Genomic DNA, 13,569 nt, shown 5'->3' with positions numbered 1-13,569 from the left:
AGCAAGCATGGGTTCCGAGAGCCCCATCATTCTCCAAAGTGAGGTCAGCTACACTTCAACCACTCCTGAGAGGTTGGGTTTATTTTAGTGCAGGGAAATGAGACTAAATGCTTGCTAATTGCAAAAGGAATAAAAAGATCTATCGTGCAGCCAGCCAAAAAAAAAAGCCTTCAAAAATACAGCTTGTAGAAATGGTACCTACAAGAGGTGCTGAAGGGATGCCCACTGCGATTATTTTTTTAATTTTTTTTTGGTACGTTGGATGAAATGGGCTGCCAAGCCTTTTCCCTGCCCGTTGGCCAGAGCTGGCAGTGGGAGCAAGCGAAGGACCCCCTTACGCTGAGAGCCCAATAAAAATCTACAACTGGAATAGGGATCCGAATCAAAGAGCTGGGAACATCCACAACCTTCAGCCTCGGGGAAAAGCTGCTGATACTGCCCTCATAACCCATGATAGCCCCAGGGGGGAGACCCCAAACCCACCTCTCCTGCACCACAACACTTAACCCGGAGGATTTCCTAGAAAATTGGCCGTGCCCCTCCAGTGGGAACTGCCTGAACTTCCCTTTGAGAGCAAAACGCGCGCCGACATCACGTTTCTCGGGAGGAAAAAATTTAAAAAGTTAAAAAAAAAAAAAAAAAATTAAAAAAAAAAAAAAAAGGAGCAAATACAACTCCCCAGCATGACCTCAGCGCTCCGGCAGCCGGGACAATCCCCCTCGCGGAAACGACCGCGACCGGTCCCGGGACACCGCGGCCCCGAGGCGGGGTCTGGCGGCTGCCGGGGACCCAGCACCGCGCTCCTCCGCTCCGCTCCCCACCATGCTGGGGCTGCTGGGGCTGCTGGGGCTGCTGGTGCTGCTGGCCCTGCTCGGGGGACGGCGGGCGGCCGCCCCCGGCGGCGCCTGGGCCCCGCTGAAGCGCTGGGCCCTGGGCTGCCTCCTGCTTTTCCACGGCGCCGGGAGGCAGCGGGCGGCCGGCGGAGGTCCCGCGGAGCCACGGCGGCCGCGCCCGCTTCGCCCCGACCCCCACGTGAGTGTCCCGTCCACCCCCCCTTAACCCCCCGCTATCCCCAATCCTGGGACCCCCTTCCCCGGGACCCCCTTGCCCGGGACCCCCCTCTCCGGGACTCCCTTCCCTGGTCCCCCCCTGTTATCTCCCTGCACCCTGGCACCCCATCCCCAGCATCTCCCCCCCTCCCCGATCCCCGGAACCCCCATCCCCTGGGACCTTGCACCCCCCTGGAGCCACGCCACTTCCATCTGCGGAACCCACGACCATCAGGGACCTGCAGCCCTCTGCACCCCCTGCGCCCCAGCATCCTTCTGGGACCTGCATCCCTCGGGTACCCCCATTCCCTGCATCCTGGTGCCTGGCACCCCCACTGCCCAACCCCTGAAGCCTTGGGACCCGCACCTTTTCTCCCCCCGCCGTCGCTTCAACACATCCCAGGGAGGGCAGGTTGGGGATGTCACCTTGGCTGTCCCTTGCAGGGAGAAGGGTTATCTCTAATCAGACCAGCTGATGTCGATGGGAAAAAGCAGGCACACTGCGGGACAGAGAAGCCTTTGATTTTAGCACACTTAAGTGAATTGAATCTAATTTTCCAGGTGGACTTTTCTGCTTAATAAATAATAAACCTTCTACCTACAACCTGCACCTTGCCTGTGTTCATGTACCATCCCGTCAAAATACTCACTGTGCCTAACGGGGAGATTTGGGTGGGCTTTGCTGTATTATTTGGTGCGAGGGGGAAGCAGAAAGGCTGATGAGACAGGATTTCCCTCGGTTTTCCTTGCCTCATCAAGATTCAGCTTGCAGATGCCAGCTGAGATTTTGGATGCTAAGTAATTTCTGTGAAAAATCAACTTCTTGCTAACATTTCCTGGAGCCTTCTGGGAATCCTTAAGTCATATTATTTAACAAATGCATTGAGGCTTCTGCTTAGCATTTAAAAAAAGAAGCTCCTTCTCTAGCTTTTCCTTTCTACTAATTAAGCTGCTGCTTGGAGCGTTTTGAAGTGTTTTGCCAGTCTTGACCAGATTTGATAGGGCAGGAGTGACACCACCTTCCAAATCAAACTGACATCCAGGGTGGTTTGAGATATAGCCAAGGGCTCTGTGCTTTCCTCTCTGCTCCTCCAAGCAGCAGCACTGGAGCAACACTTACAAGAGAGGTCTAAAAATGGATCTGGAAAATACTTCCAGAAATGATGTCTCTGAATTTTTGCACCAGCATCCAGCAGGCTCACTCTGTGTGTATTTCCAGACTCTGTGCCCTCAAAATCCCACCTTATCTGTATGCATAAGGGCAATAATAATCTGATTTTAGTATTTTTTTTGCATTTTACAGTGAATAATTTTTCAGAAGCAGAACTTCATCCATGCCCAAAGACGCATTCATAAATCTTAATTTCCATGTTCCAGCTTGTAAAACATCCCTTTGAGCGAGTTCTGCACAAATACGTGAAGATTTACATCTGCATTTGAAGTTGTGGACTTCTGTGCCTAATAGTTTTTGAGATTCGTGGTGTTAACTGGCCCTACAGCAGCCCAGCTGCTAATCATGTTAGTAAAGTGCTGGTTTTCCTCTGATTTTCTTTCTTTCTGTTCCTTTTCCCATTTTAGTTCTACATTTCCCCTAAGTATAAGTTGTCCTATATACAGTTTGAAGCTAGGAGGGGAAACAGCATGGTTGTGGCTCAATTTCATCCTCGCAGACGCTCTTTTTAGAGGGCACATTTCATAAGGATTTTGGTCAAGGGAACTTCTCATTGCAAAATAATCATCTTAATTCAGGATAATATTTCACCTTGTCCGTGGCTATCATGCAGTAATTATGTTCCCTCTCTAAAACTGCTTCTCATCTGCTCCCTCTCTGCTTTCTGTGTCTGCCCTTATGAGGAAATGGGCAAATGAGAAAGGAAAAAGGCTTTTGTGTCAATGTGATTATTGTACGCCAGATTGCCTAAATGTTATGGACCTCTGTCATTTTCTGAGCCCATGGACTGTCCTGTGTTATGAGTGAGGCTTCACTGCTGCTAGCAAAACTCTCTGGCCGTTCGCTGGGCTGCCTGCTATTAAATATAAAAAGTGAAAGTAAAATTTGATTCCCGAGAAGAAACCTACAGAAAACAAAGAATTACTCATCTTCTCCCCCTCCTTTCCTGCCTCCACCTGGAGCTAAAATCCATTTCCCTTTCCCTAGGCACTTGATTCGGTTTACTTCACCGGCTTTGCAGAGACCAACAAGACCTTTGTGATTGCTCGTCTTGCGAAACGTCCCGATGGGATCTGTGAGATGTGGCTCTTCCTGCGGGTGGATGGAATAGGAGAGTTTGAAGTAAGTGGTGGATGTGGGATGACATTCAAGAGCAGTGCTTAACTCCTATCTTGAAGCCATGTTAAGATCCCAAGCAAAAATTCATGTCCTCTGCATCTTCACTACATTAACATCCTAACAGTAAGTGCATCAGTGCTGTGTCTAAAGGCAGTGTAGAACTGGCCAGATTACTGGTTATGTCTAATTTTTTGAGTAGGTACCTGACACTCATTCCCTTTTTCCCATAATGTGCACAAAACATATTTTCTGAAAAGTGTCTTGGTAAGTCTTCCAGGAAGAATTCGAGCATTCAGTCTTTCTGATAATGTGCAGCACATGGTTAATAAGTTACGTTGTATGGTTATGGTTGATTTTTTTCCCCCTTTTTAATGAGTGAATGCTATAGAAAACGTTGTGGAATTGCCTCCATAAAAGAGAAAGGAAAGCTTTTAGGGAGTTATATGTACATCTGCTTCATTCCTGCTAAAAAGAAAACAGTGTTAATCATATATTTTGACTGTGGATTTTCTTTTTTCTTAATAGCTGACTACATAGTAAAGAAGGAGGGAAGATCTGGCATAAATCCCTTTTCATTCAACTATGTTTATGTTCACAAATTTGTTTCGCTGAGTAGCCATGACCAGAAAAAGCAAGAGACATCCTATTTGCAGAAAATAATAAAAGAGAAGAATGATATGCATTATTTTGTTTTCTAGTAATATTTAGTATAACGATACTACTTTGTGGCTTTGTTACTTAGAACTGCCAGCCAAGTTCAGGACCTTCTTAGATCCTTCCCTACAGCAACAGGCATAAGCTCTCTTTTAGTAAGGTGGCAGCTTAAGGAAACAAGACATGGTTTTCAAAGAGCGGCTGAAGAGTTTGGGGAGCTTGCATGCAGTAGAAATTTAAATCATTTTAGAGTTTCATCAGATTCAGTCTAAAAATAAATTTTCCCCCAAAGCCCTGTATCAGCTTGGCTGTAAGCTTGACAGTCACTAGCGTAAGGAGCTGAGTTCTTGCAGTGACCTCCTGTCACACAGGTAATTCAGTTGTATTATCTGAAACAATAATGTGTTATCTTATAACTCAGGTGGTTTAGATGCAATTTTCCTTCTCTGAAAATCTGATTACCAGAAAGCAGGTAGAACTGAAAAGCCAATTCAACTAAATGTTCCTCCTGCAGAGGACTGTCAGAGCAGGAGTTGACCCACATTGCATCCTCACAATTGAATTAAGCAAATGTTTTCCTGAAATGTCTTTTTAGCACCCACAACATCCAAACATGATGGTGAGTGATGAATCTGAAGAGATTTGGAGTGGAGGAGGGCTTACTATTGAATACTTAGAGCCCCAAACATGCTGGAAAATAAGCTTCGATGGATTACTCAGGTATTGCAGCACTCTATAGTTTCATTTATCTACATTGAAGACTAAGGCTTTTTGAACACTGTCTGGAAATACATTTAACCGACTTGAACCAAAAGCTATTTGGTAACAATAGCATGCATTGTTTTTTATGGAATGAAAATACAACTACTAATACATAGCATTACTATTCTACCTTAGCACACAACAGTATCATTCTTCTGCAGTCTCTCCTATTGCATCCATTTACAAAGATGTAAGAAACATTTTGCTGTTTGTTTAGGAATGATACGCAATCATAGTGCTTTGCCTTACAGAAAAGGACCCTACCGACAGCAGTGGAGTGAAGAGGAAGGTGAACTTGTACCAGTTAAATTCTCTTTCCAGTAAGAGTGTTTCACATTTGCTTTGGGATGTATAGTGAGTTCATGGTTAGAGATTTGGTTACAGTTTTCAAACAGTCAAGTGCACAAAGTAACACATGAAGCCCTCGCCTCTGCTTTATCTTTCTGTTTATGGACTCTGTCTGATAAAAAATTATTTGCTGTCAAAGTAGTATGGCATGTCTGGAGTAATGCTGCATTTGTACCTCTGAACAGACTACATGAGAGAAAGCAGCATGCTTTTCCTTGGGGCTCTGCCCTGCCGGCTTCCCTTCCTAGGTAATCTGTGTTGACTCTTGTAGGCCGTTGTTGCTCTTCTCGGTTTCCTTTTGTTTGCCTCCTTGAAAAGTAGTTACATATTTAAAATGATGAAAATCAGAATTTTCCAATAATCATAAAATACAAAGAGTGCCACTGTCAGGGTAGCAAGTGCACAATTTGGCCTAGTATGACCTGAAAGCTAATAATGTCTTTTATTTTTTTCCCCTCTTTTCCTAGTTGGGAGAACTTCACAGAAGTCTTTAACTTTAGTGTCGACAGTCACCCCAGCACATTTGCACATGCATTTGCCCAGGAACCGTGGACCATCGAGTTCTTCCAGAGGGTCAAAAAGTGAGAGGCGAGATTAATTTCTTCTGGGGTTAATAATAATTTTTCTACGGATCTCTTCAGGGTCTGTCATGTGTTGTTTTAGGTGATTTTAGAAGGTGAGTTTAACTTGAATTGAGCTAATAAAGAACATGGCTCCTGTCAGGTGTCTCCTGGATTCATCACCACACCGGACCTGGCAACCTTTAAGGAGAATCTTCCTAATATGTGGGTGGAGGGATCTGCCCACAGTTTTGGTCTCTAAAACCTTGAGCATTAAGGAGTATTTCTTATTCAGTCTTTTTTCATTGCTAACAACCTGATTTAGGTCGCTTCCAAAGTCAATGGTACAGGTATATCAAAGCAAAGGATTGAATATAATCATGTGAAAGGAGAGCCAAAGTGGGTGTTTTAATTACTATACAAGCTTCAGAGAGCTGAAAATACGAGAAGAAAATATAAGTATCAATGTTGTCTAAATACAAGCAGAGAGTACGTATACCAATAGTGTGTTGTCTTTGGTGATACCTGATGACTTCTAAGCAGCAACTGTTTGGTAGTACAGCACTTTTTCAAACAAAGGGCATTTTTGTAGTCTGTCAGGGTGGGAATTTGTTGCTGTTTCATTCTCAGGTGTCTCATAGACAATATGTAGTGATAACTGGGAAATGTAAAAGTGGTTACTAATGTGGAAAATCTGGCATAGCCATGATCCAGATGCTCTATCTCCTTCATTTTGGGATATAAATCCATCAGATTGGCATTGAGGCTGCTCGAATAGGAGAACTGTTGATTTTGCCTGTGCCAATTCACTCTTTTCTTTCTTCCAGGCAAAGGGAACAACATTTCCGACATGAGCAGTGGGGCCAGTCTGTTGGAGAAATTGAAATAGAAAATCATGAGAAAACCGAACTTTCCCTCAAAGGCGTTCGGAGCCACTCTTACGGTAACAGTACCAGAAGCAATTCACTCACTTGGTTACCTTCCCTATAGCTGGTACTGGTAGGACAGTGGGACTAAAGATTATCTTTAAAAATAACCAATTTCATGACTGGGCTTGGAGTTAAGACATTTCAGAGGAAATGCCATTACTGTTCTGGGGACATGCATATGCTTCCCGTGTTATCAATTACTGGATATCTCTTTATCCAAAGTTAACGTCAAGTCAGGTACTATTAGTTCATGTTTTCCAGCAATGGTGAACTTTAGGGGTGGGTGATTTTGTTCTTTTTTGCAGGTATCCGGGACTGGTCTGAGATTTACCGTTACGTCATGATTTTGGCACACTTTGAGGTGGGTATTAACATGCCAATATGCTTCTTCACCATGAAAATGGTGATGTTCCTGAGCTTGTCAGTTGTATTTAAATAACTAGAAATAAGGCATTGGGAGCATCCACAGTGTGCAGTCAGAAGTTCTAACTGGTGCCATCATGAGCCCGTATCAGTGTTGGGAGCAGCTCTCAAAAGCAGAGCCGTGTTTGTAAAAACTGAGATTTTGCTGCACGGGTTGAACCAAAAGTTGTTTTGGTAACTTGCAACTGTTTGTTTTGGCTTTTTTTAAGAAAAATTAGACAGGCAGCTTTACAGGACAGATTCTCAGCTGCCACAAATATCCAGCACTCTGTGGAGTTGGTGCAGTGCTGATTCACACTGATTGAGAGCTTGAGGTGTTTGAAGGCATCCTAAGCCTTCATGACAGCAGTCGGCAAATATTTCTGCCTGTGCTGAGCTCTAATTCTCTGCTTTGCCGTTGTGGCTATGCTGGAGGAGAGTCAGCGCTGTGGCTGCTGGGAGCACACAGCCTGGGGAAATGCTGAATGCTGACCTTACAAGCTGGCAAGCAAACCAAACAGATGCTCCTGAAAAGGCCTTCCTTTGCCGACACAGGCGTAAAGAAATCTGAACTCTCTATTATAGGCAGCATTGCAGGAGTTAAGGCTGAATTCAGAATAAAAGTGCTTTTCCCAGATATGTGGTGGCCAGCACAAAAACTCACCTTGGAAAATCCCGCGTATGTGCAAATTCGGTAGCTGCTGTGATTGAACATATGCCTGTGTACCTTTTAATAAGACTGTGCTTTTGCACTGCGATGTATATAATCAGGTAGTAACCTCTCCCTTTTCTTCATAGTTATTCAGGACTCAAAATAACTGTGGCTCTTCCTCTCCTAATTAAAAGCTATCTGACTGTTTGTTAAGAAGGAATTAAAGTTTACTGCTGATTGAAGTTTGGAGTCCTCATACCCTGAGTGTCTGTACATATATAACATCACAGCCTAGGCTTTTATTTGCCTCAGAGCAGCCCAAGTGCAGCATGATGAGATTCAGACTCAAGGATGGAAGAGAAATGAATAAAAACATGAGATTCCTCTTTCTTAGTTAACATTTTTCCTGTATGCTGCTCTCAGGCATAGAATAATATAGGTTAAAAGAGATTTCTGGTCAAAGCAGGGCCAACTTTGGTAGCTTGCCCATCAGTTTTGAACATGGCTAGCTGACATCTATGCAGGTATTGTTTCCCTCCTCCTCTTATGTCTGCTTGCTGTGGACTCTCTGTTGTCCTTAACGTCCTTAATTTGTCCTTAATGTGTTTGGTTTATATTCTTGGACTCTCATTTGCAGCCAGATTTTCAAGGATGATGTATTGAGAAGATTTAAAAGTATAAAGTCATAGCACGTTGCATAACCTGAGATATATCCAGTGTCGTCTTGGTCAAGTCAATGTATGACCCACAGAAATGAGTCCGGTCAAATTAGACTGCTTTTTCTTTATCGCTCTCTTACAGGATGGGACTGCGGCACATTTAACAGTTATTAATATGCCAGCTACCACAACTAAGTAAGTAACCACAGAAGTTTAGGCTGCTAAAAACATATGTCTTAAAGGTGGCAGAAGTTGCTTTGCAGGATGCTTATATGCACATTCTTGCTTTGAACCTGTACAGCCCGATTTCTATCCACACCTTCTTGCTCCCCACTCCCTCCACCCAATTTTCCATTTGAAATCAGTCACAAGGACAGCTTTTACGTTCAATTACTTCCTTTCCATTCAATTACTATTTGGCTGATTCAGCTGCCTGTCTTTCTGTCTAGATGAGTTAGAGGTACAAATTGAGCACTTCCAGCTATTTAAGAAGGTGTGTCTCTGTAGTGGGGCATTATGCAGGGAGCCCTGCCTCGCTGACTGGTGTTCTCTGCATCCAGAAGCTTAAAGACCAGCGTTCATGGCCGTGGGACCAAGTGGGACCAAGTCACCTGCCTGTCTCACGTGCCCACCACAATCCTTCCTGCAAGCCTCATCTTTCCCGCATGCGTGGCTTCCCCCGCTCAGCATTTGCAATATCCCACAATATAACCTTTTTTATTTATTCCTGCTGCTTTCCAGGGATGAAGGCCATGCTCAGCGTTGAGCTCCCCTGGAAGGCCAATGTGCTAGTCCACTTGAGTTTTGGTTGAACTTTAAATCTGCTCCATTTCTTTCCCCTTCAGCCTCACTGTAGGTTATGTCTTTTTCCCCGATGGGAGGAAGGCTGGCATCGAGTGGTCCAATGCCTCACTGGCTGAGATGGCTGATGATGGTGTTATCAAGGATGAATATGGAGTCAGTTTTACTGCCGGTAAGCTAAATGTAGCCCAACTATATCTGCCTTCAGCTTTTTGGCATGCAGCTAATTTGCTGGAGGAAAGACTATTCAGTGAAATTCCATGTGATCCTTGGAGTAAATTGGAAAGCTAAATGCATCATCCTACACCCTGAGAAATTTACCTCTGTGCTTAAGTTAAGTCATATGTAGTGTGTCATTGGTGAAACGGTGTTGTGTCCACTGCAGGATCAGGGCCACAGGCAGTTGTACCAGAGGGAGAGTTACAGTTTCTATTTGTGGTGACTGTTGCTTATGCTAATCCAGATAAATGATGTGATTTTCGCTTTTTTGGATGTCAAAACGTGTATTATGAGGCGGATTCAGCTGCTCTGGAAATACGGCTTGATCAAAGATTTTACTTAATTTACAAAGCAGACAGGAAAACTATTGCTCTTATTCTTATTGCATAAGAAGAAACCACATGCAAAAATAATAGATCTTGGGATTTTTTGAGGTAAAATACTCCTGAAGGTTGGAGACATTCTTCCCTTTTTACTCTTATCAAAGGTGGCAAGCACTTTGATGTTTCTGCAACGCTGGATAAGCAAGCTTGCCCCATGGTGTATAACGGCCTGACTGGAAGCGGCGTTTTCCACGAGTGCATTGCAGATTTCCGACTGAATGGGTTAACGCAAGGCTGGGGCTTGGTCGAATTTTATTACAGGTAAAATAATGACAGGCAAGAAGAGGTAAAGAATTCCCATCCTCCTATATTGATGTATGTGGCTACAGCTCCACAGATATTTGAAGCATAAATGCACAGATTTTTTATCTGATGTAAAGATATGTTGTTCACTTAGTTAAATTGACAAACACTCTATATATTATTTGAAAAAGAATGATTGTGCAAGCACTTCATATATACAGACAAACCCTGGGCACTTGTTCAGTTGTTTGTGGTATAGTTTTATGTAGGATTTTGTGTAGGTCTCCATACATGAGTTGGTGGATGGCCCATTCTGGAGACTCTTATTTAGGCAATCGGTCACATTATAAAAATAATGAGTCCTCTACCCCAAACAGCAGGCTAACTGTTTACAGGGTGAAATTTGCTCACACAAGTATTTGTCAGACTAGAGCACAGAACAGATAAATGTTCAGAAAATCAATACAGGAATGCCTCTTTTAGGGGAAAGGATTATATCGAGAAAGTATGTGCTTCTCAGTGAAGTGCTGTTTCTCCTGCCACGTGATTGTCACAGTCTTTTACTGGAGCCTTTTCCCTATTGAGTTGTTTCTCTCATGAAAAAAAGGCAAGCTTGGTTGTTTACATTCAGTTTGCTTTTTAAAATAAACACTAATTCTTGGCTGTCAGAGGAAGTGCCATAGATGACTTTCAGGAGATTGAGAGCTCAGCTTCTTCTGAAAACCAGACATATTTGAAGCACATCAAATAGGCCACTAAACTGCCAAATGCCCGCTGGTTGAACTTAAGAACCGTGGCTGTAGCTGCTGCCAGGTACCTGCTCCACTCCCTTCACTGACTGTCAAAACCTGCGTGGTGAAGGAAGTGACCCAGCACAAAAAATCTCAGCTAAAACCCAAACAAGGCACCTTCTGCAAGTCTGGACAGTCCTGGACATTTCTAGGTCCGCCCCAGGAAGGCTTAATTTGGCAACGCTGACAAAATTCCCGTAGGCTCCCATCTCATATCTGCTTCCAAATCAAAACCATGTTAGAAATTAAAGAGTGGGTGTCTGGTTCTTCCCCCTCGCCGCAGGACGCCAACTCACCATCGCTGCTCTTCTTACAGGGATGAAGCCGCCCAGCTGGTTCCAAATTTGCAGCTTGGTTCAAAAGCCAAATGACCCGACCTTTCCTCCTGGCACCCTGCGACCGACAGCTCTCCCCCGTGAGCATTTGCAAGCTTGTCCCAGCATCGTTAGCAAGCAGCAGCTTTCAAAAAAAAAATGTTACTCCCTGCAAAATGCACAGTTTTGGGTGTGGAACTCATTGTCACAGGATGCTGTGGAGGTCAAGGGTATAAAAGGATTTGGAGAGAAATGAGATATACATTTTTAGTTGTGCAGCTTTTAGTGGTTGCTAACCATGGTGGTCTGGAGGCAATTTAAAGGAAACCTCTGAACAGCCGATTGCAGGAAGAGTGCACTAGGAGGGATCGCTCTATGCTCTGTCTTTTGGTATTTTTCCTAAACTGCCAGCTGCTCCCCACCGTGAAGACCAGGACACTGGGCTACGTGGATCTCTGACCCAATTTAGCAGTTCCTCTGTTCTTTCAGATTTGTTTTTGAAATAAAAGCTCTATCTTTCTGAACTCTGGTTTTTATAGTCGTTAAAACATGGGAAAAAGCTATTAGAGGAAACGACACTGATTTGATAGTCTTCTCTATGACTGTATGAGAGCTGAACTGGAACAAGTAGGAGAAAGCACATCTAAATGAAGTGTCTTCTAGGAGTAGCATTAATGGCCAATTAAATAAGTGGTACAAACGTATTTTTCCCTGGTCTGAAGGAAAGCAAGGGCCTGGTAGTCCAATTTAGAAGATCTGAATTTCTCATCATTCTCTTGAACTTAGATGCCATATTGATCACAACATTCCTGTTAGTCACTGATAGCTGCTGGGCCAAGGTAGCCTACAGTGTATTCCCCACCTAGATGCATCTTGCCATTAAGTACTGAAAATTAAACAATACTTATGATATGTCAAGAAAAAATGGTTATATTGGAAGATCTGGATAGAAGGAATTAAGGAAAGATGCCTCATTCTCTATACCAGGCAGCAACGCTACGCAACTGCTGGGAGCATCATGAGGATGTGTTGTAATAGTACCTCCACTCCATTTAAGAATGTAGTGAAATCTGGGCGCGTATATATATATTTATAATCTCTGCTTAGGCTGACACTGGAGGAGACTTTAACAGACTTTAAAGAAGACTTTCCCCTTTCTGAGATAGTCCTTACACTATTACTATAACAGCATTATATGCAGAATAGGTGCACAAATGTAAAATTATTCAGCCTATATATATCATGGCAATGACTGCATGTTCAAATTTGGGATGCATTACTGAACAAGGCTGGGATGATGCCAGCAACAGCCTGATATGATGCAACAGGCTGATTTTATCAGCAGTCTCTTCTACAGCTGTGCAGTAGGGTAGAGAGATTCCCACTCCCTGATGAATAACATTGTCCCTGTTCTGCATTTGTGCCTGTGAGCTGTACCCCACCGAATGCACAGATTTGTGGTCCAAGTGCCGTGCCCCTCCTTGCAACCCAAACCATCAGCTGTATGGGTAAAGCAGACTTACAATTGCATTTCTTTCGGTATAGTCATTGATTCAGACCTTTGGATTTTAGCTGGACTTCTATAAATACTTCCTTAGTTACAGTGGTATTAAGAAACGCATTCTTGTGAGTCTTGCATAAACTTAAAGATGTCTTCAATCTGTCTGTGCGCTGGTAAAACAGGGAGCTTCTAAATTACGCGAGACAATGGTACTCTGACAGAAGGGAAGGCCTTATGCCTCTTTTTACACATAAGAAATCAGTCAAATAGGTAATTTTAGAAAGGTTAGAAAAATAACTATGTTATACATTACAGTTTGTTCCTACTAAGTATGTGGCTTGTTTTGCTATGATCCCAGGAATGTCTGTTCCTTTTTTCTGTGGAGTTTTGGTCATCTCTTTCCTTTTTTTTTTTTTCTTGAAGACTGAAACATTACCATTTAGAAGAAGGAATACAGGCACATAATCAGGTGCCTCTTTGGAAGTGTTGGACAATGTAGATAATAAGAAAAATTGTTAATTATTACTCTGGAATGATAGTTTGAGAAATTGATGTAAAAAAATTCCCTGTCCAGGCCAAAAATTAAAAATCCATCCCATCAAGGAAGGTATTGACCTGGCTGTTTCTGACCCACAGAAACTGGGTTACAACTGGGGATGCTGTGGGGCAAATGGCAGGTATCTCCCCCGAATTGTAGTCTCTGAAGTTCATGTTCCTGCAGTGGAGGAGGCAGAGGAGGATGATGTAACCTTCATATCTCTCCTTTTGTCCCCTTGTTTCTTTTGGTACCAGTGGATGGAGAATTAGAGCACTCCTGAGTTCAGTTTGGAAAAGTTCAAGCAGGGTACAGAAAATGATTAATAAAGTTTTGAGCTGGCAGGTTTATTTGCCAGGTGATGAACTACTGGTACGGTATTTCAGCTTGAAGGACTGAAAAATTGACTGTCGGGGGTTTTCTCTCTGGATTTCAAATTAGTTTATAGTGAGCTTGTGTCCAGGACACATGGAATAA

The 13,569-nt window shown here is 43.4% G+C and overlaps 1 protein-coding gene across 1 annotated transcript; it reads left to right on the top strand.

Annotated features, from left to right (window-relative positions):
- The first annotated feature begins 694 nt into the window (after nt 1-694).
- LOC115346548 lies at nt 695-11,580 on the top strand. Its single transcript, XM_030026664.1, has 11 exons — nt 695-1,032; nt 3,208-3,342; nt 4,589-4,713; nt 5,007-5,075; nt 5,571-5,684; nt 6,491-6,606; nt 6,898-6,953; nt 8,448-8,500; nt 9,151-9,278; nt 9,813-9,969; nt 11,059-11,580. Exons 1-11 carry the CDS (start codon nt 823-825, stop codon nt 11,111-11,113), a joined length of 1,218 nt encoding a protein of 405 aa, XP_029882524.1. The 5' UTR covers nt 695-822; the 3' UTR covers nt 11,114-11,580.
- The last annotated feature ends 1,989 nt before the right edge of the window (nt 11,581-13,569 follow it).

Source organism: Aquila chrysaetos, chromosome 9 (assembly GCF_900496995.4).
Source record: "Aquila chrysaetos chrysaetos chromosome 9, bAquChr1.4, whole genome shotgun sequence".
Lineage (NCBI taxonomy): Eukaryota > Metazoa > Chordata > Aves > Accipitriformes > Accipitridae > Aquila > Aquila chrysaetos.
This window is presented reverse-complemented; position numbering and strand designations above follow the sequence as displayed.